The sequence below is a fragment of the Cucurbita moschata genome, unplaced genomic scaffold (genome assembly GCF_002738365.1).
Source record: "Cucurbita moschata cultivar Rifu unplaced genomic scaffold, Cmos_1.0 Cmo_Scf00006, whole genome shotgun sequence".
Classification (NCBI taxonomy): Eukaryota; Viridiplantae; Streptophyta; class Magnoliopsida; order Cucurbitales; family Cucurbitaceae; genus Cucurbita; species Cucurbita moschata.
In genome coordinates this window covers 1,647,244-1,674,697 of record NW_019268522.1, presented here as the reverse complement: position 1 = coordinate 1,674,697, position 27,454 = coordinate 1,647,244, and the positions used below count along the sequence as shown (strand labels likewise).

Here is a 27,454-nt window from a genome sequence, read left to right as displayed (position 1 = left end):
TTTTTTTTTTTTTTTTTTTTTTTTTTTTTTTTTTTTTTTTTTTTTTTTTTTTTTTTTTTTTCGGAATATTTTCAAAATTTTATGTAAATTTTTTTAAAATGTCAATGCAATTGATATTCTAATAAATGGCACGTACAATTACAAAAAAATAAAATTTTTGTAATGAGTTCCGATGTCTAACATTGGTTGGGGAGGAGAACAAAACACCATTTACAAAGTGTGGAAACCTTCCCTGGCAGATGCATTTTAAAGCCTCGAGGGGAAGCTTGAAAGAAAAAACCCAAAGAGGACAATATCTGCTAGCGGTAGACCTGGGCGTTACAAATGGTATTAGAGCCAGACACTAGATTATGTGCCAGGGAGGAAGTTGTTTCCCAAAGGGGTAGACACGAGACGGTGTGCCATTCGTTGGGCCCAAAGGGGGGTGAATTGTGATGTCAGGGAGGAGGTTGTTTCCCAAAGGGGTAGACACGAGACGGTGTGTCATTCGCTGGGTCCAAAGGGGAGGAGAACAAAACACCTTATATATGGGTGTGAAAACCTTCCCCAAGTCTTGAGAGGAAGGCCAAAAGGGAAAGCCCAAAGAGGACAATATCTGCTTGCTAGTGGTGGCCAAAGAGGACAATATCTGCTTGATCGTGGTGGGTCTGGGCCGTTACACGAGTCATACCCAGAATTTAGAATCTGGATTCGACACCTAATGACCCCGACATGATCGCGCTACCTACTCCTTGCAACATGAGTCCTTCTAGCCTACTTTTTCTCACTCACATGCATTCTAGAAAAATTATGCTAACCACTGAAACGAAGGGACAATATCTGCTAGCGGTGGGTCTGGGCCGTTACACGAATCATACCCAGAATTTAGAATCTGGATTCGACACCTAATGACCCCGACATGATCGCGCTACCTACTCCTTGCAACATGAGTCCTTCTAGCCTACTTTTTCTCACTCACATGCATTCTAGAAAAATTATGCTAACCACTGAAACGAAGGGACAATATCTGCTAGCGGTGGGTCTGGGCCGTTACACGAATCATACCCAGAATTTAGAATCTGGATTCGACACCTAATGACCCCGACATGATCGCGCTACCTACTCCTTGCAACATGAGTCCTTCTAGCCTACTTTTTCTCACTCACATGCATTCTAGAAAAATTATGCTAACCACTGAAACGAAGGGACAATATCTGCTAGCGGTGGGTCTGGGCCGTTACACGAGTCATACCCAGAATTTAGAATCTGGATTCGACACCTAATGACCGCGACATGATCACGCTACTTACTCCTTGCAACACGAGTCCTTCTAGCCTACTTTTTCTCACTCACATGCATTCTAGAAAAATTATGCTAACCACTGAAACGAAGGGACAATATCTGCTAGCGGTGGGTCTGGGCCGTTACACGAATCATACCCAGAATTTAGAATCTGGATTCGACACCTAATGACCGCGACATGATCACGCTACTTACTCCTTGCAACACGAGTCCTTCTAGCCTACTTTTTCTCACTCACATGCATTCTAGAAAAATTATGCTAACCACTGAAACGAAGGGACAATATCTGCTAGCGGTGGGTCTGGGCCGTTACACGAATCATACCCAGAATTTAGAATCTGGATTCGACACCTAATGACCGCGACATGATCACGCTACTTACTCCTTGCAACACGAGTCCTTCTAGCCTACTTTGTTCTCACTCACATGCATTCTAGAAAAATTATGCTAACCACTGAAACGAAGGGACAATATCTGCTAGCGGTGGGTCTGGGCCGTTACACGAATCATACCCAGAATTTAGAATCTGGATTCGACACCTAATGACCGCGACATGATCACGCTACTTACTCCTTGCAACACGAGTCCTTCTAGCCTACTTTTTCTCACTCACATGCATTCTAGAAAAATTATGCTAACCACTGAAACGAAGGGACAATATCTGCTAGCGGTGGGTCTGGGCCGTTACACGAATCATACCCAGAATTTAGAATCTGGATTCGACACCTAATGACCGCGACATGATCACGCTACTTACTCCTTGCAACACGAGTCCTTCTAGCCTACTTTTTCTCACTCACATGCATTCTAGAAAAATTATGCTAACCACTGAAACGAAGGGACAATATCTGCTAGCGGTGGGTCTGGGCCGTTACACGAATCATACCCAGAATTTAGAATCTGGATTCGACACCTAATGACCGCGACATGATCACGCTACTTACTCCTTGCAACACGAGTCCTTCTAGCCTACTTTTTCTCACTCACATGCATTCTAGAAAAATTATGCTAACCACTGAAACGAAGGGACAATATCTGCTAGCGGTGGGTCTGGGCCGTTACACGAATCATACCCAGAATTTAGAATCTGGATTCGACACCTAATGACCGCGACATGATCACGCTACTTACTCCTTGCAACACGAGTCCTTCTAGCCTACTTTTTCTCACTCACATGCATTCTAGAAAAATTATGCTAACCACTGAAACGAAGGGACAATATCTGCTAGCGGTGGGTCTGGGCCGTTACACGAATCATACCCAGAATTTAGAATCTGGATTCGACACCTAATGACCGCGACATGATCACGCTACTTACTCCTTGCAACACGAGTCCTTCTAGCCTACTTTTTCTCACTCACATGCATTCTAGAAAAATTATGCTAACCACTGAAACGAAGGGACAATATCTGCTAGCGGTGGGTCTGGGCCGTTACACGAATCATACCCAGAATTTAGAATCTGGATTCGACACCTAATGACCGCGACATGATCACGCTACTTACTCCTTGCAACACGAGTCCTTCTAGCCTACTTTTTCTCACTCACATGCATTCTAGAAAAATTATGCTAACCACTGAAACGAAGGGACAATATCTGCTAGCGGTGGGTCTGGGCCGTTACACGAATCATACCCAGAATTTAGAATCTGGATTCGACACCTAATGACCCCGACATGATCGCGCTACTTACTCCTTGCAACACGAGTCCTTCTAGCCTACTTTTTCTCACTCACATGCATTCTAGAAAAATTATGCTAACCACTGAAACGAAGGGACAATATCTGCTAGCGGTGGGTCTGGGCCGTTACACGAATCATACCCAGAATTTAGAATCTGGATTCGACACCTAATGACCCCGACATGATCGCGCTACCTACTCCTTGCAACATGAGTCCTTCTAGCCTACTTTTTCTCACTCACATGCATTCTAGAAAAATTATGCTAACCACTGAAACGAAGGGACAATATCTGCTAGCGGTGGGTCTGGGCCGTTACACGAATCATACCCAGAATTTAGAATCTGGATTCGACACCTAATGACCGCGACATGATCACGCTACCTACTCCTTGCAACACGAGTCCTTCTAGCCTACTTTTTCTCACTCACATGCATTCTAGAAAAATTATGCTAACCACTGAAACGAAGGGACAATATCTGCTAGCGGTGGGTCTGGGCCGTTACACGAATCATACCCAGAATTTAGAATCTGGATTCGACACCTAATGACCGCGACATGATCACGCTACCTACTCCTTGCAACACGAGTCCTTCTAGCCTGCTTTGTTCTCACTCACATGCATTCTAGAAAAATTATGCTAACCATTGAAACGAAGGGACAATATCTGCTAGCGGTGGGTCTGGGCCGTTACACGAATCATACCCAGAATTTAGAATCTGGATTCGACACCTAATGACCGCGACATGATCACGCTACTTACTCCTTGCAACACGAGTCCTTCTAGCCTACTTTTTCTCACTCACATGCATTCTAGAAAAATTATGCTAACCACTGAAACGAAGGGACAATATCTGCTAGCGGTGGGTCTGGGCCGTTACACGAGTCATACCCAGAATTTAGAATCTGGATTCGACACCTAATGACCGCGACATGATCACGCTACCTACTCCTTGCAACACGAGTCATTCTAGCCTGCTTTGTTCTCACTCACATGCATTCTAGAAAAATTCTGCTAACCACTGAAAACGAAGGGACAATATCTATATCTGCTAGCGGTGGGTTTGGGCCGTTACATGTTAGTTCGTGAAGATATTTTTGAAATTTTCTTTAAAAAATTTAATGATATTATTAAAACTTTTATTAATTTAGCGTAAATAATTTATGTGAAGAAAAAATGGGACATTGAATTGTAGACCAAACACTTACATTTCACCTAACATAATCCTTGACTTCAACTTTGTTTTAGAACAATCAAAATCTTCTTTGCCAACTTAAAGACGTTTTTTATCCAATATCGTATAAATTTAAAGACGTTTTTTTATCCAATATCGTATAAATTTAAACATATATCAGAAACCCGATGAATGAAAAAAATATGAAACGTTTAATCATTAAAAGTTGTATCTTCATCTATTGAAATCACGAGAAAAAACAGGTTAAACAGGTCAATTAATTTTTTAATTTTTATTAACCCGCTTCAAACATGTTCCACGTCTTCTGAAATTTATGAACTTACACGAAAAAGTAAAGAATAAGACATTGAGATAAACACGAGTCGAACTAACCCTAATCGGATGGTTTCTTCGGAGATTGTGTCATCCCATAAACTCTCGATTTTCTCGTCTAGCTTTTGATATTATAGTTTTGTGTCATTTTCATCTCTTACGAGCTATCTTTAAATAGAGCAACACACAATTGGTCATACCGTATGTCCAGGATTGGATCGGGATTTAGAATCCAATTTTGGCACCTGATGGCACTAATATTTTCTTGCGGCTTGATCACGTCACCTACTTATTGTTTTTATGAGTAAAAAATTGTTTAGGAGGTCACTCAATATAAAATTACTCTAAGCAAAACACGTTTGTTTAATTTTGGAGTTCTTATGTAGCTACCGCTGCAGGTGGCACACGGCTACTGTAATAGCTCAAGCTCACCGCTAGTAGATACTTGTCCTCTTTGAGCTTTCCCTTTCGGGCTTTCCCTCAAAGTTTTTAAAACGCGTGGAAGAGGTTTCCACACCTTTATAAAGAATGTTTCGCTCCCCTCTCCAACCAATGTGGGATCTCAAAATCCAGCCTGTTTAGAGCCCAGCAACCTCACTGACACTCGTTCTACTCTCGAGTCAATGTAGGATCTCACAGTCCACCCCCCTTCGAGACCCAGCGTCCACGCTGACACTCGTTCCTCTCTCAAATCGACGTGGGATCTCATAGTTACAGTCTTAAACCATCTTTTTATAGACAAAGTAAACCTCTACTTGAAGAATAAGACCGATGATGTCGTCAAGTACCTCTGCCTCTTCATTGCCATAACTTCCACAGCTCAACTATCGAACGTTTCAAATTTAGTAACGTCTCAGTTCATCCCTACCTCTTGACTTTCTCGTCCAAAACTTCGAAATCTCACTACTTTTTAGTCAAATATTTCCTAAAAATTTCTTCCCTTGTGATGGTATGCATTATATTATATATTCTTAAGAAATAAGTGCCTTAAGGTACAAGTAATTGATAAAATAAGATAAGCTACAAAATGGATATCTTCTTCAAATTGGCTATAAATGTCACTACACATTTGCATCCCATAACCCATAATTTTTCGAACAAATTAATGATGTTGTGTAAGTCACTTGTTGCCTTTAGCTACCTATGCCTCGTCATGGCCGTGTCCTCTATCGCTCAAAGTCCTCCCGTGCTCGACACCGAGGGCCGACCTTTACAGATCAACGTCGAGTACTTCATCAAGCCTGCTGTCACTGATGTCGCTGGAAATCTCACCCTATTAACCCGCAAAGGCGATCAGTGCCCATTTCATGTTGGCCAAGTGCCACTTCGTTCACAAGAAATAGGTATTATTACATCACAATCGAACTCAAAAACTTTTGATTAGTGATACCATTAGAAAACTCTTGATTATGTTACGAATTCTTAACCATAGGTTTCGGGGTCACCTTTACGCCCTACCTACCGGGTGAAGATACGATCAGAGAAGGGAGGGATTTGAAGGTCGTGTTTCAAGCGTTCTCGATCTGCATAACGTCGACTGCATGGAGAGTCGGGGAGACAGATCCTACCACTGGAAGGAGGTTTGTTGAGACCGGGGACGACGACACTGCCACCGGGTACTTTAGGATCGATAGGGACAACTTTGGCGTTTATAATATAGGATGGTGTCCCTCGGATGTCCCTATTAGAGGGAGGCCAAGGTGTGGAAGAGCTGGAATTTTGATTGAGAAAGGCTTGAGGCTGTTGGCTTTGGATGGCTCAGCGTTTCCTTTTGAGTTTGTGAGAGCTTGAGACAAGAAAATGCAATTTGTTGCAATTGCATTAAATTAAATAATACTCTTGTTAAGTATTTTAGTTTATTTAATTAAAAAAATAATAAATAAAGGAATTCCGACGTTTTAGATTTAGTTTCTATGTCGTTTTTAGGGTAAGAGCTCGAGCCCACGACCAGGAGATATGGTTCTATTTGGACTTTCGTTCAAGGTTTTAAAACGGGTCTCAAGATTATAAAAATGTTTTGTTCCCCTCTTCAACCAATGTGAGATCTCACAATTCACCGTACAGGGACCTAGCGTCCTCATTAGGACACTGTCTGGTGACTCACAGTTAGTCTGTGACCAAACTAAATGTCGGCCAGTACGATAAAATGAGCCTACTTATATGGGTTAGAGAAAAATTGAGATTTTCTTCAACCGATGTGGGATCTCATAATTCACCGTACAAGGACCTAGCGTCCTCATTAGGACACTGTCTGGTGACTCACAGTTAGTCTGTGACCAAACTAAATGTCGGCCAGTACGATAAAATGAGCCTACTTATATGGGTTAGAGAAAAATTGAGATTTTCTTCAACCGATGTGGGATCTCACAATCCACCCTACAGGGACCTAGCGTCCTCATTAGGACACTGTCTGGTGACTCACAATTAGTCTGTGACCAAACTAAATGTCGGCCAGTACGATAAAATGAGCCTACTTATATGGGTTAGAGAAAAATTGAGATTTTCTTCAACCGATGTGGGATCTCATAATTCACCGTACAAGGACCTAGCGTCCTCATTAGGACACTGTCTGGTGACTCACAGTTAGTCTGTGACCAAACTAAATGTCGGCCAGTACGATAAAATGAGCCTACTTATATGGGTTAGAGAAAAATTGAGATTTTCTTCAACCGATGTGGGATCTCACAATCCACCCTACAGGGACCTAGCGTCCTCAATAGCACATTGCTTGGTGACTCATAGTTAGTGACCAAACTAAACATCGACTAGAACGACAAAATGAGCCTACTTATTTGAGTTAGAGAAAAATCGAGATTTTGAGATTGTTTAGATCATTAGGAAAAAAATTTAGAATATAGACGGGTTTTTTAGTACAATATGCTGAAGTAGTAATTTATACTTTTAATATATTATCTTTCTCGAGAATCCATCTAACTATGCATAAATTGACTAAACAAGTTGATTGTGAATATGATTTCTGGTCGAGTATGAAATACGTAAGTGAGACACCCTACAAAAATGCTGGTATTTCTTAAGGGTATTCGTGGGTTGGGTTGGGTCGGGGCGAGACAATTTTTTTAGATCTAACCTAATTGTTCGAGTTGTAAATTTTTTAAGTAATGAATCCAATCCAACTCATCTCAATCATAAACTTTTTATGGTTAGGTTGGTTCAGGTTTATTTTGTTTATTCAATTTTTTTTTAATAAAATTAAAGTATTAGTTCTTATTTTTAAATATTTAATTAAGTTGTGATATTTAATTGATTTTCTTTTCTGCGATTAGGGTTTTCAGATTTCGACTCTGTAATCTCGCATTTCCCTTGTTTTCTCTCTTGTTTGATGCTTAGATTCTCGTTGGTTTGCAATGTTTTTGCAGTGGATGCGATGGATATGCCTTATTTGAATGCGAATCTTGATTCCCTTGACGCACCAAATTTTCGTAAGGGGTGCAATTATGCCGCTGCAGGCTCGACTATTCTTCCCGCAACAGCTACATCTTTTTGCCCTTTTTCATTTGGGGTTCAGGTGAATCAGTTTCTCCATTTCAAAGCTAGAGTTCTTGAGCTTCGAACAGGCAAAGGTATGATAGATTGTGAATGATCTCAAGAACATAAAACCATTTTCACTATTTTGTGATCATTTCTGTTGGTTTCTTTAGGTGGTAAGAAACTTGATAAGTACCTACCAGCTGATGATTACTTCCAGAAGGGGCTTTACATGTTTGATATTGGGCAGAATGATATTGCTGGTGCATTTTATTCCAAAACTTTGGACCAAATTCTTGCCTCAATACCTGCAATTTTATCTGAATTTGAGAGTGGAGTTCAGGTTAGACTCAATGGTTTCTTTCTAAGTTATCTTGGCTTAATGATGATTTTGTTTAGATGTGCTTTTACCTACTTGATTCTGAGTGTTTTGGAAGCTAGTTTTTATATGATTTATTGGTGGCTGATGATGGCTTTAGTTCTAAACAATCATTTTTGTTAGAAGCATTTAGGTACTGAAACGATCCAACCCCATCGCTAGTAGATATTGTCCTCTTTGGGTTTTTTCCCTCCGGGCTTCCCTCAAGGTTTTTAAAATGCGTTTGCTAGGGAGAGGTTTCTATACTCTTGTAAACAATGCTTCATTCCCCAATCCAATCGATGTGGGATCTCACAATCCACACAACCCTTTAGCGGGCTAATGTTCTTGCTGGCACATCGCTCGATATCTGGCTCTGATATCATTTGTAACAACTCAAACCCATTGCTAGCAGATATTGTCCGCTTTGACCTGTTACTTATTGATGTTAGCCTCACGGTTTTTAAAACGCGTCTACTAGGGAGAGGTTTTCACACCCTTGTAAGGAATGTTTCGTTCCCCTCTCCAACTGATGTGGGTTCTCACAGATATATACCCTTTCGGGACGTCAAAAGTTCGAAACTCGGTACAATTCATTAAGATATATACCCTTCCTCAACTTGGACGTCAAAAGTTTGAAACGTGGTTGGATTGAAAGACAAATATGTTACATAATTGAAGTGATAAATGAAGATGGGTCAGGCGGAGTGGAAACTTGGATAGCACCTTCAAGCATTTGTATGACTTTCTTCATGGTTGGTCTGAAAGATGGCTCCTCTTGAATGCACCAAATCGCTATCATTACAAACCTCTCCACCTTCTTCATGTCCTCCTTTGCTTCCTCATCGTTCTTCACGAGCAACTCCACTTTCCTCTCTTTGAAGCAATCATAAGCCCAATCTGCCAACACCATTTCATCTTCCTTCTCAGCCTCTGCTTCAAAACTCTTCCTGCAACAAACAATCTCCAGCAGCAGAATGCCAAAGCTATAAACATCAACCTTCGTTGTAATGGGAAGACTTCTAAACCACTCAGGAGCTACATACCCTTTCGTTCCTCTAATCGCTGTCATCGTTCGGGTTTGGTTTTTGTTCAAGAGTTTGGCTAATCCAAAGTCTGAAATCCGAGCAGCCAACGAGTCATCCAAAAGGATGTTCTGAGGCTTAATATCACAATGAATGATTTGAGTATCACACTCTTCGTGTAGATAGCATAGCCCTCTAGCAGTTCCTAAAACGACTTGAATCCTTTGATACCAATTTGGTTTTGAAGACCCAAAAAGGAAATCTGCAAGGGACCCATTTTTCATGTATTCATACACCAACATTCTATGTGACTCTTCATTGCAAAACCCAAGTAATTGAACCAAATTCTTGTGGTTTGTTCCAGCAATAGCTCTAACTTCAGCTTTAAACTCCTGCTCTCCCTCTTGTACTACATTGTTCAGCTTCTTAACAGCTACCAAGTTATTATTATCCACACAATCATCAACAATCCCTTTATAAACAGTAGCGAAAGCGCCACTTCCCAGCTGTTCTTTGAAACCAGCCGTGGCCTTGTTGAGCTCTTCATAGCTGAAAATGCGTAGGTTCAAGCCCATAACTGGTGGCATTTCCACCATACCAAGCTTTCTTCTCTTTATATTGAATTGGTAAGCAATAAAGAAAGTGGCAAACAGAAACCCAAAAGCCCCTAAGAGAATTGACCCAATAACTATTAAAGTTTTGTCCTTCACAACTTTCTTGATTGGATGATCAAGTTTGAAAGTGGAGTTATGTTTCCTAACTTTAATCAGAGCTTTACCTGGAAATCCAAGATCAACTCTTCCAAATGAAAGAGGAAATCTCTTCTTCCAACATTTTTTTCCACTGAAAACAGCAGCAGCACAGAAACAATCCTCCAAGCAAACTCTTCTACACCAATCCTCATTAACCTCATAGAAAGCCTCATAATCAGAAGAAGGCCAATCTGAGTATTCTATGGAAACGAACTCGAAGTCCGACGACGAATTGTCGCCGCAACTTTGAGGAACGAAACTTGGTTTGCAGCCTTTGGCCTCATCATTTGGATCAACCCTTTCATAGCCATGAGGACAACTGCAAACTGGTCTCTGATTATCACCTAAACTACAATAGCTATTGAACCCACAAGCTCCAGATCCTAAGCCATCGTTTATTGCCACACAAATATTAGAAGGTATGGAATTTGATACCTGACTCCAAGCCTTACGCCAAGGAGAAGGACTGGTATCATTACCATTCTTTGGATACACATATTGCCTGAAAACTCCATCATATTCCAAAAGGGCTCGATGGTAGAAATCCTTAGTTGAAGGAGTATTGTTCGTCAAAACTTTTACAACACTGCTTCCATTTCCTTCAGAGATATAAATGGAGCCAGAGAGGTTGAAAACCAGCTGAAACCCAGAGCCTTTTGTTTCACTTTCCCAATATAATGTGGCACTTTCACGCAGAGGGATGGTTTTGAGGTAAGATGAGACAAGATTTCCATCAGTTTTCATTGAGAATGTAAATCTTCCTTCGGAGTAATTCGTTTCAGAATAAGAAGAAATAAGAGATGATTTCATGATCTGGGTTGGTAATATTGTATCAGTAGAATAATCGAAGCTTTGCCACAACACTTGGGAATCACTCCCAGCTAGAATGAAATTGCCAGAATCAAGCATAGCAGCATAAGAAACTGACCCGACATTGTCACCTAAACTTGCACTCCTGATTGGTCTGCCTTCAGGGTCATTGAGCACGAACTGGCCACGATTTGTAAGCTGAACTTTAGATCCTCCAGGCACCAAATCGTCGCGATTGGCCGACCAGACAACAGTTTTTTCTGGGATTTTGTTGAACCAAATGGCCAACAAAAAGCCATTGCTTCCAAATTGAAGAAACCCGAATGCGAAATCACCAGATTGTGAGGGCCAGTAGGAATCATTGTTATTGTTCTGTGCAGTGAGAGATGAATCTTGAGTTATGTTCTTATATGGCTGAGAATTTGAAAAGGATGGGAAACCCAGAAGAAGAAGAAGAAGGACGAAATAAGACGATTTCTGAACAGAAGCCATAAATCAAAGATTGTGGGTTTGTAGAAGAAGATGAAATCGGCCTAAATTTGCAGATTTCTGAAGGGTTTAACGTTTGCCATTAGAAAGTTGAGCAAGTCAGGAGAAGACTTGATTTTGGACAAAATTTCTTCCTATGAGACTTTTCCTTTTGACTCTGTCATAGTCATAAATAAATAAATGCTAAATTAATAATGTTGAAATGTTATATTTTGGTCGACCAACAATAAAAAGAAAAAAGAAAACCCTTTTAACTATTTATTTTCTTTAAGATTGATTATCTTATCTGTAGCTATTGAAGTCATCTAATTTTTTCTATTTTGTTCTTAGATCGAGTGTGTAAGTTGTTTAATATCCTAACCATACATGTTTCTAGTTTAATTTTTAAGCTTTCCAACCCTGAACCTCCAAACATTGTTTATTGAATCTCAGGCTTTGTAACCCCTTATACAAATTCCCACAAGGTTTGAATTTTTGAATTTGTAACCCAAACTACGTGATATGGTATCACGTAAGACATCTCAATCATTCACAATATGCACTTGAATATGCACTTGAAGGAAGTAGTGAAAAATGTTGTTCTTATTACCATAGGATAAAGTCAAGTTATATTATATGAGATCCCGCATCGGTTAAGAGGGAAACGAAGCATTCCTTATAAGCGTGTGGAAACTTCTCCCTAATAGACGTGTTTTAAAATCGTGTGGCTGACGGCGATTCGTAATGGGCCAAAGGGAACAATATCTGCTAGATGTGGGGGTGGGCTGTTACAAATGGTATCAGAGTCAAACACCAGACGGTGTGCTAGCGAGAATGCAGGACCCCCAAGGGGGATGGATGGTGGATTGTGAGATCTCATATCAATTGGAGAGGGGAACGAAGCATTTCTTATAAGGGTGAGGAAACCTCTCCTTAACATACGCGTTTTAAAACCATAAGGCTAACAATGATACGTAACGGGCCAAAGTGATATATTTGAATCACTCCAAGGAAAAATAAAATTCGAATTACCTTGTTGATTAAATATCAACCGGTAATAACACTTATTTGAGATTCGAATCAAATATATCACAACAGTTCTGATTTTGAATCTACAAGCCAAACAACTTCATAGATTTTAACGTTCGAGGGTAAATAGCTAAGTAGCTAAGGTGAACATAGCTTAACCATTATTGACTGTTCAAACCTACTAACTCCACGTTCGTAATCATTGAAGGTAACGTTTTCTTGCCCTCAAGTTCCTAGAAATTCACTTCTCAACCACTTTGAAAGACTTGGAATAGCTGAAAAGTAAGGGCACTTGGAAATTAGTAGTTTGGTTGAATGGGACTTGGAATTTCTGGTCAATGATGCATGCCTTTACCCTTAGATTAAGTTATAAATTTTCGTAAACTTGTCGATATTTTTATATGTTCATGCATTCAACATCGATCTGGATGTCAATCATTGATCACGTTTTGTACGGCTTAACCTACTTTGACTCGGTTTCTAACTATGATACAGAATAATGACCTAACAATTCCAACAAAAATACAGCAACTAGGTTAGATTAAAATGTATACTCTCGAGCAAAGTGTCAGAAGTACAACAAGCAACGGAAAATAGACAAAATCACTGAAATGACACTCGAGAGATAGCTCGAGAATGGATCTCGATGGTTACTAAATTGTGGTGATGAATGAAGATGGATGAGGAGGAGCTGGAACTTCAACAACACCTTCAAGCATCTGTAGGACTTTCTTCATGGATGGCCTAAAAGATGGCTCCTCTTGAATGCACCAAATGGCAACGGTAACCAATTTCTCCACCATTTTCATATCCTTCTTAGCTTCCTCATCTTTTCTTACTAACCTTTCAACTTTCCTTGATATCAAGCAATCATAGGCCCAATCAGCCAACACCATTTCATCCTCAGCCTCCGCTTTCATTTCAAAGCTTCTTCTACAACAAACGATCTCCAACAGCACAATTCCAAAGCTATAAACATCTACCTTCACGGTAATCGGGAGGTTCCTGAACCATTCTGGAGCCACATACCCTTTCGTTCCTCTAATGGCAGTCACGGTTCGAGTCTGGTCTTTCTTCAAGAGTTTGGCTAAACCAAAGTCTGCAATTCTTGCAGAAAAAGTGTCATCAATAAGGATGTTTTGAGGCTTAATATCACAGTGAATAATCTGAGTTTTGCACTCTTCATGTAAATAATTAAGCCCTCTAGCAGTTCCTATAGCCAGATGAATTCTCTTGTTCCAGTTTGAAGGGGGTCCATATAGAAAATCTGCTAGAGACCCATTAGGCATGAACTCATAAACTAGCAGTCTGTGTAGCTGTTCATTACAGAAACCGAGCAATCGAACCAAATTCTTGTGGTTCGTTCGAGCTATAGCACCGACCTCAGCTTTGAATTCTTGGTCTGCTTCTTTCACTGTATTATCCAATAGCTTAACAGCTACCAAGCCGTTGTCCATGGAGTCAACAATCCCTTTATAAACAGTAGCAAAAGCACCACTTCCCAGCTTCTCCTTGAACCCATTTGTGGCCTTGTTTAGCTCTTCATAGCTAAAACTTCTCAGGTTCATACCAAGAACTGGTAGCTTTCCGGAAATAACCAAGGATCGATATCCGTTCTTACTCTTTCGACAAACAATCGGAAAACTAACCAGCAAGAACATGAAAATCAGACAACCTGAGCCACCAATAAGAGCTAATCCAATAACCACAAATGTTTTGTCCTTGTATTTCATGACAAGATCAGTAGCTATCAAACTAGAGTTATCCTTCCTATATTTGATCAAAGATTTACCGTTGTAATCACGGTTAACTCTTCCAAATGAAAGAGGAAACTTCTTCATCCAACAATTCCCTGATTCAGAAATCACAGCAGCACAAAAACAATCATTCAAACAAGCTGTTCTACACCAATCCTCATCTTCCCCTGAGTATCCCATATAATCAATTTTAGGCCAATCTGCGTTATCAATGACAGAGAAATCGAATTTATTAGCTTCAAGATCAGAATCCTCGCATGTTTGAGGAACAAAATTTGGACTGCAGCCTTTCATTTCATCTTTTGGATCAACCCTTCGATACCCTTGTGGGCATTTGCAACATGGTCTATGATTTTCGTCAGTTTCACAATAGCTATTATACCCACATACTCCACTTCCTAACCCACCAACTATTCTATCACAGATATTTGAAGGAATGAAATCTGAGAGACTAATCCAAGACTTACCCTCAGGAGTAGCGTTCTCGCTCTTTGGATACACATATTGGCTGAAAACTCCATCGTAATCCAGAATGGCTCGATGGTAGAAACCTTCATTTGAATAAGAACTGGAGGAGGTTAAATTGCTTATAATAGTTCCATTTTTTGCAGAGATATAAACAGAGCCAGATAGATTAAAAACAAGCTGGAACCCAGAATTTACAGTGTCACTTGCCCAATAAGCCGTCCCAAGAGCACCCAAAGGGGCAATTCTTGTGTTAAGCACGAGATTCCCATCAGATTGCATAGAAAATTGAAATCTCCCCTCTGAGAAATTTGTGGCTGATTGACTCGCAATGAGCGATTTCTGGTTCATAATCTGCGATGGTAAAATGGTATCAGTGGGTTCGTCAAAGGATTGCCACAAAATTTGGGAATCATTGGAAGCGAGGACGAAGTTTCCAGTATCGAGCATGGCAGCATAAGAAACTAGTGTTCGATTATCACTTGGTGAATTTGCACTCCATACTTGGTTGCCTGTTCTTGAGTTCTTGAGCAGGAGCTGACCAGGAGAGGTGAGTTGGACGGTGGATCCGTGGGGCACCAGTTCGTTTCGATTGGCCGACCAGACCACAGTTCTTTCTGGGATTTTGTTGAACCAAATGGCTAAGAGAAAGCCATGGTTTCCGAACTGTAAGAAGCCAAAAGCGAAGTGGCCGGAGGGAGAGGACCAGTAATCGCCATTGTTGGTTCTGGTGCGTGGATTTGCAGTGAGAGATGAACCCAGAGTTATGTTTTTGTGGGGCTGAGAAATGGAAAAGGATGGCAGAAGAAGAAGAAGAAGATGAAGAAGAAGAACAGGGAAAGAAGAAGAAGAAGCCATTGAATGTGAAGCAATATGGGAAGATGAGTCCATATATAAGAAGGGAAGTGCTGAGTCTTTGACTCAGTCTCAATATTTTTTTCTTTTAATTTGACTTTGACGTATGGCTTACTATAAATGTTTTTAAGCTTAAATATGGTTTAATTAGAGTGGAATTAATAAAAATATCTCGTTCTCAAAAATACTCTTAAATTTTTTAAAATGTCAAGAATACCCTTGCGATCCTTTTAACTTTAAAAAGTTTTATTAATATCCTTCAATTTTTTTTTAACAAATTCAGAAATATTTTTTATAAAATTGTAAAGGTAGCATTAACATTTTATACCTTTATAAAAAAAATATTTGTGTCGGCGTCTATAGACGAAAATTGTCTATTGACCCTTCATAAATTATTAATGTTACTTTAAAAAGGATGAGTATTTTTTATGATAAATATATAATTTTTTATTGTTAAGTTGAAGGGTGTTAATAAATTTTTTTAAAATTTAAGCGAATCTTTAAAATAGAATACTAACCCTTTTTCATCTGAAAAAGAGTATTTTTTTTTTCTTTTAAAGTTTAAGAGTATTATTGAAATAACGTAAAGTAATTTTAGACAAAAATACAACAACTATTTTTATTAATTTATAATTATAATCCTGAATAATTGGATTAAGTAGCAAGTAATTGACTCGTGTTGCATGATAGACTCAAGAAATGAAGAAACAAGATGGATTAGGTTGTAGTTATCTCTAACCATGGTTCTCGTCTTAGCAACTTCCGCCATACATAATGCTATCTTTGAATTTATAATGACTCGAACCCACCATTAGTAGATTTTGTCTTCTTTAGACTTTTCCTTCCGAACTTTCTCAAGGTTTTAAAATACATGTACTAAAAAGAGGTTTTCACACTCTTATAAGGAAAGTTTCGTTCCCATCTCCAACTGAGGTGGGACTTCACATGATTTGTATGAAATATTATTATGCTCGGTTAATTCATTATCGTCGTGCTTTATTATGAAAAATCTTCATGGTATCACATCTGTGTCTGTTTCGGCCTTTTCATTTAAAGCGCTTAATATCATATCATAGTTCTAAATTCCACATGAATGCTTCCATTTAGACATATAAATGAGTTATCAGTTGTGAGATGTATGCATGTGTAAGTAAGGCCAACTAGAACTTGAGTTTGAGAAGGAATGGCATTTTTTCTGAGAAGGGTGGATCAGAATATTTTCCGGTGAGTATTTGTGATGAAACATACTGATTTGCAGCTTCTGTATAATGAATTCCGTCCCAATTGATGTACTCCGAGCTATCGTCGCATCCTTTCGCCGTCACCAACGTCCCGTTTAACATCTTCGTGTGTCCGCACACGATTCGACTGTCGTAATTGAGCGGTGGACCTCCATAGCCACAACAAGCCATAATAGGTTGCTCAAAACCTGCCATGTCAAAATGCAGCAAGTCATCAGATGTTACAGGATTGACAGAAAATGAAGCTAAAGTACAGCAAGGCGGCCAACCGAGTTGTGAATAATTGGCGATGAGATTCGATTTTATCGAGTAGATATCGACGTATGTGACGTTGCCATCTGAATATTGGCCCTGCAGTTTTTTACAGAGAGCATGAAGCTGTAGATTGAAGAGTTTGGCGGCTTGGTTGTGTGAACTGACGCATCCAAATTCATCAAGCTTTGATGGGTCTGTTCCAAATTTAGCAACGTTCTGAGCCAAGCATCCTAAAGGACCCGTGTTGTGAATCCAAAAATTTCTCGCCCCTTCGTCGTACAGTTTCTGAAAAATAGGCAAAAAGAATGATGAAGTAATGACCGAACGGGATTATGCACACCTCGACTGTTCTCACGAGACAACCACCCGACTCTAGTTCATTTGGATTGCTAAGGAAACTCGTAGATAGCCATCATTATTTAATCTCGTTTCATCTAACCCTTATTGATAATACAACCATGGAGTCTTATCCTACAGAATATAGTAAAAGAACTCGTCCCGTTATGTTTTCCCTGTATTTTACTTGGTGATACCCGAGTTAAGTTTTGACCAACACGAGGGTATTGTATCCAGCTAGCGTCGGACCCTACTTTCATTCACTTCGATTAATCTTATAGAACAACCACAACTCTAACATTTTAAGAGGCGAATGTTGTAGTGTCCTAAATAAGTAGCCACCCGCGACCACTAGATGTGTTCAGAAATAGTAACGGTGAGATCTCACATCACTTATAGAAGGGAACTAAGCATTCTTTATAAGGGTGTGGAAACCTCTTACTAGCAAACGCGTTTTAAAAGCCTCGAGGAAGAACTTGAAAGGTAAATCCCAAGGAGGACAATATCTGCTAGCGGTAGGCTTGGGCCGTTAGAAATGGTATCAGAGCCAGACACCGGGCGATGTGTCAGCGAGGAGGCTAAGCCCCGAAGGAGGTGGACACGGGGTGGTGTGCCAGTAAGGACGCTGGGCCCCGAAAGGGGTGGTGGATTGGGAGTCTCACATCAATTAGAGAAGGGAACGAGTGCCAATGAGGATGCTGGGCCTCAAAGGGGGTGGATTGTGAGATCACACATCAATTGAAGAGGGGAGCGAAACATTCTTTACAAGGGTGTGAAAACCTCTCTCTAGCAGACACGTTTTAAAAACCTGAAGGGAAACCCGAAAGGAAAGTCCAAAGAAAACAATATTTACTAGCGGTGGGCTTGGATCGTTTCAGTATCTAACAAAATGATTGCCAGCGAGGAGAAGCTCGGAAGGGAAAGCCCAAAGAGGACAATATTTGCTAGCGGTGGGCTTGGGCCATTACAAATGGTATCAAAGACAGACACCGAGCGATATGCAGCGAGGAGGCTAAGCTCCGAAGGAGGTGGATTGGGGTCCCACATCAATTAGAGAAGGGAACGAGTGCGAGCGAATACGCAGCACCCTGAAGGGGGTGGATTATGATATCCCACATCGATTGGAGAGGGGAACGAAACATTCTTTACAAGGGTGTAGAAACCTCTCCCTAGCAAACACGTTTTAAAAACCTAAAGGAAACCCAAAAGGAAAAACCCAAAGAGAATAATATCTACTAGCGGTGGGCTTGGATCGCTTCAGTACCTAAATGCTTCTAACAAAAATGATCGTTTATAACTAAAGCCATCATCAGCCACCAACAAATCATACAAAAACTAGCTTCCAAAACACTCAAAATCAAGTTCAATACCCAAATCTAACACGAAATCATGCAGGTAAAAGCACATCTAAACAAAATCATCATTGTGCCAACATAACTTCGAAAGAAGCCATTGAGTCTAACCTGAACTCCACTCTCAAATTCAGATAAAATTGCAGGTATTGAGGCAAGAATTTGGTCCAAAGTTTTGGAATAAAATGCACCAGCAAGATCATTCTGCCCAATATCAAACATGTAAAGCCCCTTCTGGAAGTAATCATCAGCTGGTAGGTACTTATCAAGTTTCTTACCACCTAAAGAAAGCAGCAGAAATGATCACAAAACAGTGAAAATGGTTGTGTTCTTGAGATCATTCACAATCTATCATACCTTTGCCTGCTCGAAGCTCAAGAACTTTAGCTTTGAAATGAAGAAACTGATTCACCTGAACCCCAAATGAAAAAGGGCAAAAAGAAGTAGCTGTTGCGGGAAGAATAGTCGAGCCTGCAGCCGCATAATTGCACCCCTTACGAAAATTTGGTGCGCCAAGGGAATCAAGATACGCATTCAAGTAAGGCATATCCATCGCATCCACTGCAAAAACATTGCAAACCAACGAGAATCTAAGCATCAAACTAAGAGAGAAAACGGTTACATGAACACGACTCTCCACAATGGTATGATATTGTCTACTTTGAGCATAAACTCTCGTAGCTTTGCTTTGGGATTCTCAAAAGGCCTCGTACCAATAGAGATAGTATGATCATTCCCTAAATTAGCCGATGAGCCAATGTGGGACTTTCATCCAACACCTCCCCTTGAACAAAGTATGTCTCTCCTTAATCAAGGCTCGACTCCTTTTTCTTTACGGAGTCTTAGTCAAGCCTTCGAGGCTCACAATACTTTGTTCGACATTTGAGGATTCTATTGGCATGACTAAGTTTAGGGCATGACTCTGGTACCAAGTTAGATGAACACGATTCTTCACAATGGTATGATATTGTTCACTTTGAGTCTAATCTCTAAAGCCTCATACCAATGGATATGATCATTCCCTAAAATTAGCCGATGACCCAATGTGGGACTTTCATCAAACACCTCTCCTTGAACAAAATACGTCTTCCCTTAATGGCTCGACTCCTTTTTCTTTTTGGAGTCTTAGTTAAGCCTTCGAGGCTCACCTACCTTGTTCTACATTTGAGGATTCTATTGACAAATACGACTCTCCACGACTCTCCACAATGGTATGATATTGTTCACTTTGAGCCTAATCTCTCCTGCTTTGCTTTGGACTTCCCCAAAAAGCCTAATAACAATGGAGATTGTATGCTAGATTGGAGAGACGAAAACTGAAAACCCTAATCGCAGAAAAGAAAATCAATTCCAGAGAGAAAAAAGGATCCAAGAAGAACAGAAACGTACAGAGAAAATCAACGATGAGGCGGCCATCGGAGTATCGCCCAGAGGGATGTCCGAAGAAGCGGTGGCCGTAGGGGGGGTAGATGTTCTCAATGGCAGCACCGACAACGCAACCGGTGTCGGAGTTGGAGTCGCCGAAGTTGAAAACCGCGGGGCTGGAGAAAGGGTTGGATGTGGCGGCGGAAACGCAGAGGAGGAGGAGGAGGAGGAGGTGGGTGAGGGCCGCCATGGACGGTGGTGGAAGGGGAGTAGAATTTGAGTGCGGCATTGGATTATAAGGGCAAATGAAGGAGAAGAAGAAGAAATGGGTGTGTAGAGGAAATCATGGCTTTGAAGGTATGGTTGGTAATGGTGGGTCAGTAGTTCAGTGTGCAGTAAGCAAAAAGACAAGAGGAACAATAACGACGGGACGAAGAAAGATGGAAGGATGTGGTAAGCCATGGCGTTGGCTTTACCTTTATTATCTTTTACTAATTAATCATTTTAAATATTTTTTGGATAAACTTTAAAATCTATTTTACTCATTATTTTCTAAATAATTATTTTAGTTTTTTTTAGTCTATATTCAAATTTTTGAAATATTTAATTTAAATTTATAACTCAATTTTAATATATATTTTAAAAATAAATAATTGTATTGTAAGCCACAGATGTACCTGAATGAGATTCCTACTTTCTTTTATCAACTCTCGGTGGTAAAGTTCAAAATCTAACTCAACTTAACCCAAAAATTATTTTTAAAAAAAACTATTTATCACTATTTATCCAGACTGATAACTAAGATCCGGATCTAGTTTTAAGAAAAGTCATGAACTAATCTCATCCATAAAGAAAGTCATACAAATGCTTGAAGGTGCTATCTAAGTTTCCACTCCGCCCGACCCATCTTCATTAATCACTTCAATTCTGTAACATATTCGTCTTTCAATCCAATTGAGTTTTGAACTTTTGACATCTAGAAAGGTATATATTGTGAGATCTGACATCGGTTGGAGAGGGGAACGAAACACTTCTTACAAGGATATGAAAATCTATTCCTAGTAGATCCATTTTAAAAACCATAAGACTAACACTTACAAGGATATAAAAATCTCTCTCTAGTAGATACGTTTTAAAAACGGTAAAACTAACAGCGATACGTAACGGGCCAAAACGGACAATATTTGCTATTGGTGGATTTGGACGGTTACAAATGGTATCAGAGTCACCGGTCAATGTGTTAGCGAGGACATTAGCCCCCAAAGGGGGTAGATTATGAGATCTCACATCGGTTGGAGAGGGGAACGAAGCATTCCTTATAAAGGTGTGGAAACCTTTCCCTAGTAGACGCGTTTTAAAAACCGTGAAGCTAACGATAATACGTAACAGGCCAAAGTGAACAATATCTACTAATGGTGGGTTTGGACGGTTACAAATGGTATCAAAGGCAGACACCGAGCAAGGTGCCAACGAGAATGCTGGCCCCTAAAAAGAGTAGATTGTGAGATCACACATCGGTTGGAGAGAGGAACAAAGCATTCCTTATAACGGTGTAGAAACCTCTCTCTAGAAGACGCATTTTAAAATCGTGAGGCTGACGACGATACATAACGGGCCAAAATGGACAATATCTATCAACAGTGAGCTTGGGTTGTTACAATATCTCAACGATACAAGTGACAAGAACAGGAATGGAAAAAGCTTCTCTGTCTTTGCCCGTGAATATCTCGAACCTCCAATATCCTAATTGTTAAAAACAAAATGAACAAAAAGGAAAGGGTAGGCCTAGAAGATGAAGAACAAGAAGAACAAAAAAACTCAACTATGTTTCATAACAGGTTTCTTGCAAATCATCTTGTAGCGATCATACAGCATCAAATTTATACACTTGAATGTGAAGGAAATAGATGGGAAGATCTGGGTCTTACATGTTTCTTTCACTTCTTGGATACATAAGCATAATACTGAGCCATAGGAACAACAAAGGCTATCACTAACAAACCTCCAACAACAAGAGAAAACTGACCTCTTTTCTCCTCTGTTTCTTCCCTTGATTTGAAGTTAGATTCTCGCTTATTTTCCTTGAATGAAGGACCTCCAGGATCTGGCAAGCCATCAATGGCAGCAACTAGCCGTTTCGCACTGCTATATATGGCTTCATTGTATTTTTCATCGGTAGCTAATACTGCAGTTACATAACAAACCTTACTCACCCTGCAGTTTCATAAATGAAGTAGCAACTACAAGCATATTATTCACTTCTTTGATGCATTCATCCTGGTGTTTTAGTGTTTTAGTGTAACGTCTCAAGCCCACACTAATAGATATTGTCCGCTTTGGCCCGTTATGTATCACCGTCAGTCTCACAGTTTTAAAACGCGTCTGCTAGAGAAAGGTTTCTACACCCCTATAAAGAATGTTTCGTACTCCCCCTTCAAGACCCAGCAAACACGTTTTAAAACCTCAAGGAGAGACCCGGAAGTGAAAGCCCAAAGAAGACAATAACTGCTAGCGGTGAACTTGGACTGTTACAAATGGTATCAAAGCTAGACACCGGGCAATATGCTAGCAAGGACGTTGAACCACCAACGGGGTGGATTGTGAGATCCCACATCGATTGGAGAGGGGAAAGGTGTGGAAACCTCTTCCTAGCAAACATGTTTTAAAACCTTGCGGGGAAGCCCGGAAAAGAAAGCCCAAAAAGGGCAATATCTGCTAGCGGTGGGTTTGGACGGTTACATTTAGTATCAGAGCTTAGAGCAAAAGCAACCGAGAACAATATTAAGATGAAGTTCCTCAAGTTTGTGCCTAACAAGTCCCTGAACTATGAGATTCGTGTCTATTTGGTTTCTAGGCTTCAAACAATGTCTAATAAATCCAGAAACTTTTCATTTGTGTTTAACGAGTCCTCAACATATTCGACGTTTTTAGAGCTCACAGACCTAGTAGAAACAACAACGCTAGTTGGGATATTGACACGTGCTAAGATACATACAAGTTTGTTTGTGGTTTTCTTTTCCTTTGAAGTCGAGAAACTCATATGCAAGGTCAACTCGCATAAACACGGAGACACGACTACGAGTATAGTTAAGGCATCTACTAGTTGTAATGTGTTCAATTTAAGCAAGAAATGGTAGAAATTGTAGCTTGGAAAGTGAAGAGTGAAATAAGTGGTAGTTAGCTTAGTTTACCTGGGAGATTCTCGGTTACTGTGGCATCAAGAATGTTTTCTCCAACAGCTTGGATAAACGCAGGGCCACCAGTAATGGCTCCTTCCTTTTGACTGGTGACAAGCACAACTATGCCCTTATTGTTGCCGTCTTCCACAGTGGGATACCATCGCTCCAAAACTTGATCAGCATACTCAAATGCATCAGCTTTGCTCTACAATCAGCAGTTCATAACGTTTCGGGACCCTTTAGACACAAACTTAAGTGATCAAAGCGTAAACTTATAATTTAACCTATGTTTCTTGTGCTCATGGCCCACCTTACTACTCTTTGAGGAAGACCATTGTGAGATCCCACATTGGTTGGGGAGTAGAACAAATCATTTTTTATAAGGGTGTGGAAACCTTTACCTAGAAGACTAGTTTTAAAAACCTTGAAGGGAAGCCCGAATGGGAAAACCAAAAAAGGACAATATCTGCTAGCGGTGGACTTGGACTGTTACAAATGGTATCAGAGCTAGACACCAGGCAATGTGCCAGCGAGGAGGCTGAACCCTGAAAGGGGGGTGGACATCAGGTGGTGTGCCTACGAGGACGCTGGGCCCCAAAGGGGGGTGGATTGGGGATCCCACGTTGATTGGAGAGGTGAACGAGTGCTAGCAAGGATAGTGGACTCCGAAGGGGGTGGATTGTGAGATCTCACATCAGTTAGGGAGAAGAACAAAGTATTCTTTATGAAGGTGTAGAAACCTCCCCTTAGGAGATCCGTTTTAAAAACCTTAAGGGAAGCGCTCGAAAAGAGGCTGTCCAAAGAGGACAATATCTGCTAGCAATGGGCTTGGGCTTGGGCTTGGGCTTGGGCTTGGGCTGTTACAAATGGTATCAGAGGACGATGTGCCAACAAGGAGATTGAACCCCAAAGGAGGGTGGACACTAGGCGATGTGCCAGCACTGACGTTGGGCCCCGAAGGGGGGTCGATTAGGGGGTCCCACATCAATTGGAGAGGGGAACGAGGACGTTGGGCCCCGAAGGGGGGTCGATTAGGGGATCTTACATCAATTGGAGAGGGGAACGAGGACGCTGGGCCCCGAAGGGGGGTCGATTAGGGAGTCCCACATCAATTGGAGAGGGGAACGAGGACGCTGGGTCCCGAAGGGGGGTCGATTAGGGGGTCCCACATCAATTGGAGAGGGGAACGATGACGCTGGGCTCCAAAGGGGGTGGATTGTGAGACCTCACATTAGTTGAGGAGTATACAATTCATTCTTTATAAAGATATGGGAACCTCTCCTTAGAAAAATCCGAAAGAAAAAATCCAAAAGGACAATATGTGAGTAGCCAAGACTTTAGACCAGAGAAGGTATTTCTCAATATTGTGGCCATCATTTTAAACAACCCATCACAATATGATGCCCACTTTCTAAAAATGGGTCTCAGAAAGATTATCAAATTCTCATAAACATACACCAGATCATTACCATTTTCTTCCCATGATAAACAAAAGTTCAAATTATTCTATAACTATATATCTGCATTAAACATTCAACCCATAGATTCTCCGAACAACACAAATTTAGTTTCGCTCTCAAGAATTCAAAGGCAGAGAACTCACAGTGAGCTTTCTAACAGTGACGAAATCGATATGAAAATTCTTCCTCAACTCCAAATCCGTCAACAGCCTCTTCAAATCCGACTTCGTGACCCTACTGAGAACTCCAGCATCGTCCACCAGATGCGACTCCTTCGGCGGCCCATCATTGAGCACATCAAACTCAGACGCTACGGCAATCCCACCGGCCAACAACGGGGAGAAGTTGAGCGCCAAAGAAATCGACAGCGCCGCGAGGCCATGTTGGAGATGGGAGAGCCAAATCGAAGGAACTGGGAGAGAAGATTTGAGAGATTTGGGCGAAACAGAAATAGGTTTACAGAAACATTGAAATTTTGATCTGGATTGGGAGGAAACGGGGAAGAGATTCTTGGAAGTGGAAGGGTTAGGGTTAGGGTTGAAGAGAGGAGAGAGAGAGTGAGGAAAGAGAATGGTTTCCATAGGAATTGAAGAGATTCAGACGAAAAATGGAGACGAAAATCTGTGAGTTCCATAAGAAATTGAGTGGTAGGGACGAACACTGTTACAGATGGATAAGAGTTCATGGGAGCCATGGAAAAGTAGAGGACGTTTTTGGCGCTCAACGGCATCCTGTCAGCAACAGTTCACATTTTACATCATGATATCTGTTCTTCTAATTCTTTTTCTTTGTTTTTTAGTTTGTTGAAAAAAAAAAATCTACCGAAAAGAATCGATTAGGGTCAAGGGTGTACATTGAACTCGAGAACCTGAAGCGACCCAAGGTTGGGTTAGATGAAATTTCAAGTTGGGTTCCGTTGGTTTTTTAGGACCCGATTTGGTTTGGATAGGGTTCGAATTCTGTGTGCAAAGGACCGAGTCAACCCGACCCAACTCGAGAACCAATTAGGATCAAGGGTGTACATTGAACTAGAGAACCTGAAGCAACCCAGGGTTGGGTTAGATGAAATTTCAAGTTGGGTTCCGTTGGTTTTTTAGGACCCGATCTGGTTTGGATTAGGTACGAGTTCTGTGTGCAAAGGACCGAGTCAACCCGACCCAACTCGAGAACCGATTAGGATCAAGGGTGTACATTGAACTCGAGAACCTAAAGCGACCCAAGGTTGGGTTAGATGAAATTTCAAGTTGGGTTCCGTTGGTTTTTTAGGACCCGATCTGGTTTGGATTGGGTACGAGTTCTATGTGCAAAGGACCGAGTCAACCCGACCCAACTTGAGAACCGATTAGGATCAAGGGTGTACATTGAACTCGAGAACCTAAAGCGACCCAAGGTTGGGTTAGATGAAATTTCAAGTTGGGTTCCGTTGGTTTTTTAAGACCCGATCTGGTTTGGATTGGGTACGAGTTCTGTGTGCAAAGGACCGAGTCAACCCGACCCAACTTGAGAACCGATTAGGATCAAGGGTGTACATTGAACTCGAGAACCTAAAGCGACCCAAGGTTGGGTTAGATGAAATTTCAAGTTGGGTTCCGTTTGTTTTTTAGGACCCGATCTGGTTTGGATTGGGTACGAGTTTAGTGTGCAAAGGACAAAGTCAACCCGACCCAACTCGCGTGTTCTTCTTTGGTTCTTCCTCAGCTAGTGACCCACTACTCAGCATAGTAGGCATTGTAAAGTGTTCGACTTGATTATGTACTCATGTTCCTCCATGCTCCTCTGACATGACGTCACAACTGATGACGGAGAGCTCACACTAGTACTGAGTACACAATACTTGATACGAATCCAACAACTGATCATTTGCATGTACCCGAATAAGCAATTACAAGAAGCAATGCAAAGAAGATTTAAATATCAAATAAAAAAAAAGTATAGAGTGACAATAAATATCACTTGACATTGGAAAGTGACAGGAAGACTTTATATCTTTGGTAGTTGAACCAATATGTAAGACTATTTATGTCATTTCTTATTTTCTTCTATTTGTATTTAATAGTTTTTATTTATAGTCGGTAGTGAGGTACAGTAATATTAAGTTTGAAATCACAGTGGAATACAAAAACGTTGTGTTTGAAACCTTTTGTGTGTTGCTCTAAGTTTAATGTAAAACCGATTCATTGGATTAGTCTTGATCAAGCTAATTCTGGAGTGAATCGTCTTGGAATCTAAGAGTGACCATCATAGATTCCAAATTAGTTATTCAATTAGTTAAGTTAGCTTTCTTTGTGAAAGTTGGTAAGGATACTGAAAAGACCTCTAGCTGCTTTACAAAAATACAGCATTGTTGGCGCTTTATCAGTACTTGTGCCCTTCCGGCTCTTTGTACGACGTACTTCTTCGTTCTTCTTCCTTCCTTTGCACATCATCGCATTGCACACCGAGTACACAATTGCCTCGCCTCACGACTCGGTAATCGATTTTGCATCTTCTTCGTTCTTCCTTCCTTTGACTTCCACAATGCTCCTCCTTGCAGGCTTGCAGACCAGACGCACAGGCATAGTCGCACTCCTTGCAGGTTCACAGAAGTACAATCGCACTCGATGACTCGCTGACTCGGTCGGTACCTCGTATCTTCATTTTTTTAGCAAGAAACAGTGTGACAGATAAGAGATTCAAAACTACTTTCGATATCGATATTTCAATTTTCATCCTGCACGAAAAACGATATTTCAATCTCAACCTGTCATTGGATCAAGATTTCAATCTCGAAAATATATAATAATATATGTATATA

General features: G+C 40.7%; 6 protein-coding genes across 11 annotated transcripts; 2 read left to right on the top strand and 4 right to left on the bottom strand.

Moving 5' to 3' along the window:
• Window positions 1-5,545: 5,545 nt before the first annotated feature.
• Window positions 5,546-6,374, top strand: LOC111444311 (alpha-amylase/subtilisin inhibitor-like). Its single transcript, XM_023082366.1, has 2 exons — window positions 5,546-5,810; window positions 5,900-6,374. Exons 1-2 carry the CDS (start codon window positions 5,573-5,575, stop codon window positions 6,256-6,258), a joined length of 597 nt encoding a protein of 198 aa, XP_022938134.1. The 5' UTR covers window positions 5,546-5,572; the 3' UTR covers window positions 6,259-6,374.
• A 1,392-nt stretch (window positions 6,375-7,766) lies between these two features.
• LOC111443984 (GDSL esterase/lipase At1g54790-like) lies at window positions 7,767-27,226 on the top strand. 5 transcript variants are annotated; one of them, XM_023081869.1, is made up of 3 exons: window positions 7,767-8,048; window positions 8,127-8,296; window positions 27,194-27,226. In XM_023081869.1, exons 1-3 carry the CDS (start codon window positions 7,808-7,810, stop codon window positions 27,218-27,220), a joined length of 438 nt encoding a protein of 145 aa, XP_022937637.1. In that variant the 5' UTR covers window positions 7,767-7,807; the 3' UTR covers window positions 27,221-27,226. The 5 variants fall into 5 exon arrangements, with proteins under 5 accessions (XP_022937637.1, XP_022937639.1, XP_022937636.1 ...); XM_023081871.1 differs by lacking the exon at window positions 27,194-27,226 and adding an exon at window positions 12,924-13,002; XM_023081868.1 differs by lacking the exon at window positions 27,194-27,226 and adding an exon at window positions 12,891-12,974.
• LOC111443980 (G-type lectin S-receptor-like serine/threonine-protein kinase LECRK3) lies at window positions 8,779-11,866 on the bottom strand. The gene has a single exon (XM_023081863.1). It carries the CDS (start codon window positions 11,388-11,390, stop codon window positions 8,979-8,981), a length of 2,412 nt encoding a protein of 803 aa, XP_022937631.1. The 5' UTR covers window positions 11,391-11,866; the 3' UTR covers window positions 8,779-8,978.
• LOC111443979 (G-type lectin S-receptor-like serine/threonine-protein kinase LECRK3) lies at window positions 12,907-15,622 on the bottom strand. Its single transcript, XM_023081862.1, has one exon. The coding sequence runs from the start codon at window positions 15,506-15,508 to the stop codon at window positions 13,049-13,051; it is 2,460 nt and encodes an 819-aa protein (XP_022937630.1). The 5' UTR covers window positions 15,509-15,622; the 3' UTR covers window positions 12,907-13,048.
• On the bottom strand, window positions 16,448-20,423 carry LOC111443981 (GDSL esterase/lipase At1g54790-like). Of its 2 annotated transcripts, XM_023081865.1 has the most exons (5): window positions 20,046-20,409; window positions 19,014-19,217; window positions 18,768-18,937; window positions 16,983-17,253; window positions 16,448-16,901 (listed from the first exon to the last, which is right to left on the bottom strand). In XM_023081865.1, the coding sequence occupies exons 1-5, from the start codon at window positions 20,308-20,310 to the stop codon at window positions 16,633-16,635; spliced, it is 1,179 nt and encodes a 392-aa protein (XP_022937633.1). In that variant the 5' UTR covers window positions 20,311-20,409; the 3' UTR covers window positions 16,448-16,632. The 2 variants fall into 2 exon arrangements, with proteins under 2 accessions (XP_022937633.1, XP_022937632.1); XM_023081864.1 differs by having other exon boundaries at window positions 16,448-17,253; window positions 20,046-20,423.
• On the bottom strand, window positions 21,828-25,379 carry LOC111443983 (UPF0603 protein At1g54780, chloroplastic-like). The gene is made up of 3 exons (XM_023081866.1): window positions 24,804-25,379; window positions 23,213-23,405; window positions 21,828-22,206 (listed from the first exon to the last, which is right to left on the bottom strand). The coding sequence occupies exons 1-3, from the start codon at window positions 25,239-25,241 to the stop codon at window positions 21,959-21,961; spliced, it is 879 nt and encodes a 292-aa protein (XP_022937634.1). The 5' UTR covers window positions 25,242-25,379; the 3' UTR covers window positions 21,828-21,958.
• Window positions 27,227-27,454: the final 228 nt, after the last annotated feature.

What these genes read in the sequence shown, in the direction of transcription:
- LOC111443981 (XM_023081864.1), bottom strand. Translation starts at nt 20,310, where the DNA reads ATGCCGCACTCAAATTCTACTCCCCTTCCACCACCGTCCATGGCGGCC. An exon ending in CCTCATCGTTGATTTTCTCT is followed by an intron (nt 19,218 to 20,045) that starts GTACGTTTCTGT and finishes ATGTTTTTGCAG; the next exon opens with TGGATGCGATGGATATGCCT. An exon ending in AATTTGAGAGTGGAGTTCAG is followed by an intron (nt 17,254 to 18,767) that starts GTTAGACTCAAT and finishes CCTATTTTTCAG; the next exon opens with AAACTGTACGACGAAGGGGC.
- LOC111443979 (XM_023081862.1), bottom strand. Translation starts at nt 15,508, where the DNA reads ATGGACTCATCTTCCCATATTGCTTCACATTCAATGGCTTCTTCTTCT.
- LOC111443980 (XM_023081863.1), bottom strand. Translation starts at nt 11,390, where the DNA reads ATGGCTTCTGTTCAGAAATCGTCTTATTTCGTCCTTCTTCTTCTTCTT.
- LOC111443984 (XM_023081867.1), top strand. Translation starts at nt 7,808, where the DNA reads ATGCTTAGATTCTCGTTGGTTTGCAATGTTTTTGCAGTGGATGCGATG. An exon ending in TGAGCTTCGAACAGGCAAAG is followed by an intron (nt 8,049 to 8,126) that starts GTATGATAGATT and finishes TGGTTTCTTTAG; the next exon opens with GTGGTAAGAAACTTGATAAG.
- LOC111444311 (XM_023082366.1), top strand. Translation starts at nt 5,573, where the DNA reads ATGATGTTGTGTAAGTCACTTGTTGCCTTTAGCTACCTATGCCTCGTC. An exon ending in ACTTCGTTCACAAGAAATAG is followed by an intron (nt 5,811 to 5,899) that starts GTATTATTACAT and finishes TCTTAACCATAG; the next exon opens with GTTTCGGGGTCACCTTTACG.
- LOC111443983 (XM_023081866.1), bottom strand. Translation starts at nt 25,241, where the DNA reads ATGGAAACCATTCTCTTTCCTCACTCTCTCTCTCCTCTCTTCAACCCT. An exon ending in TCACTGTTAGAAAGCTCACT is followed by an intron (nt 23,406 to 24,803) that starts GTGAGTTCTCTG and finishes TGCTGATTGTAG; the next exon opens with AGCAAAGCTGATGCATTTGA. An exon ending in AGTAACCGAGAATCTCCCAG is followed by an intron (nt 22,207 to 23,212) that starts GTAAACTAAGCT and finishes ATGTAACTGCAG; the next exon opens with TATTAGCTACCGATGAAAAA.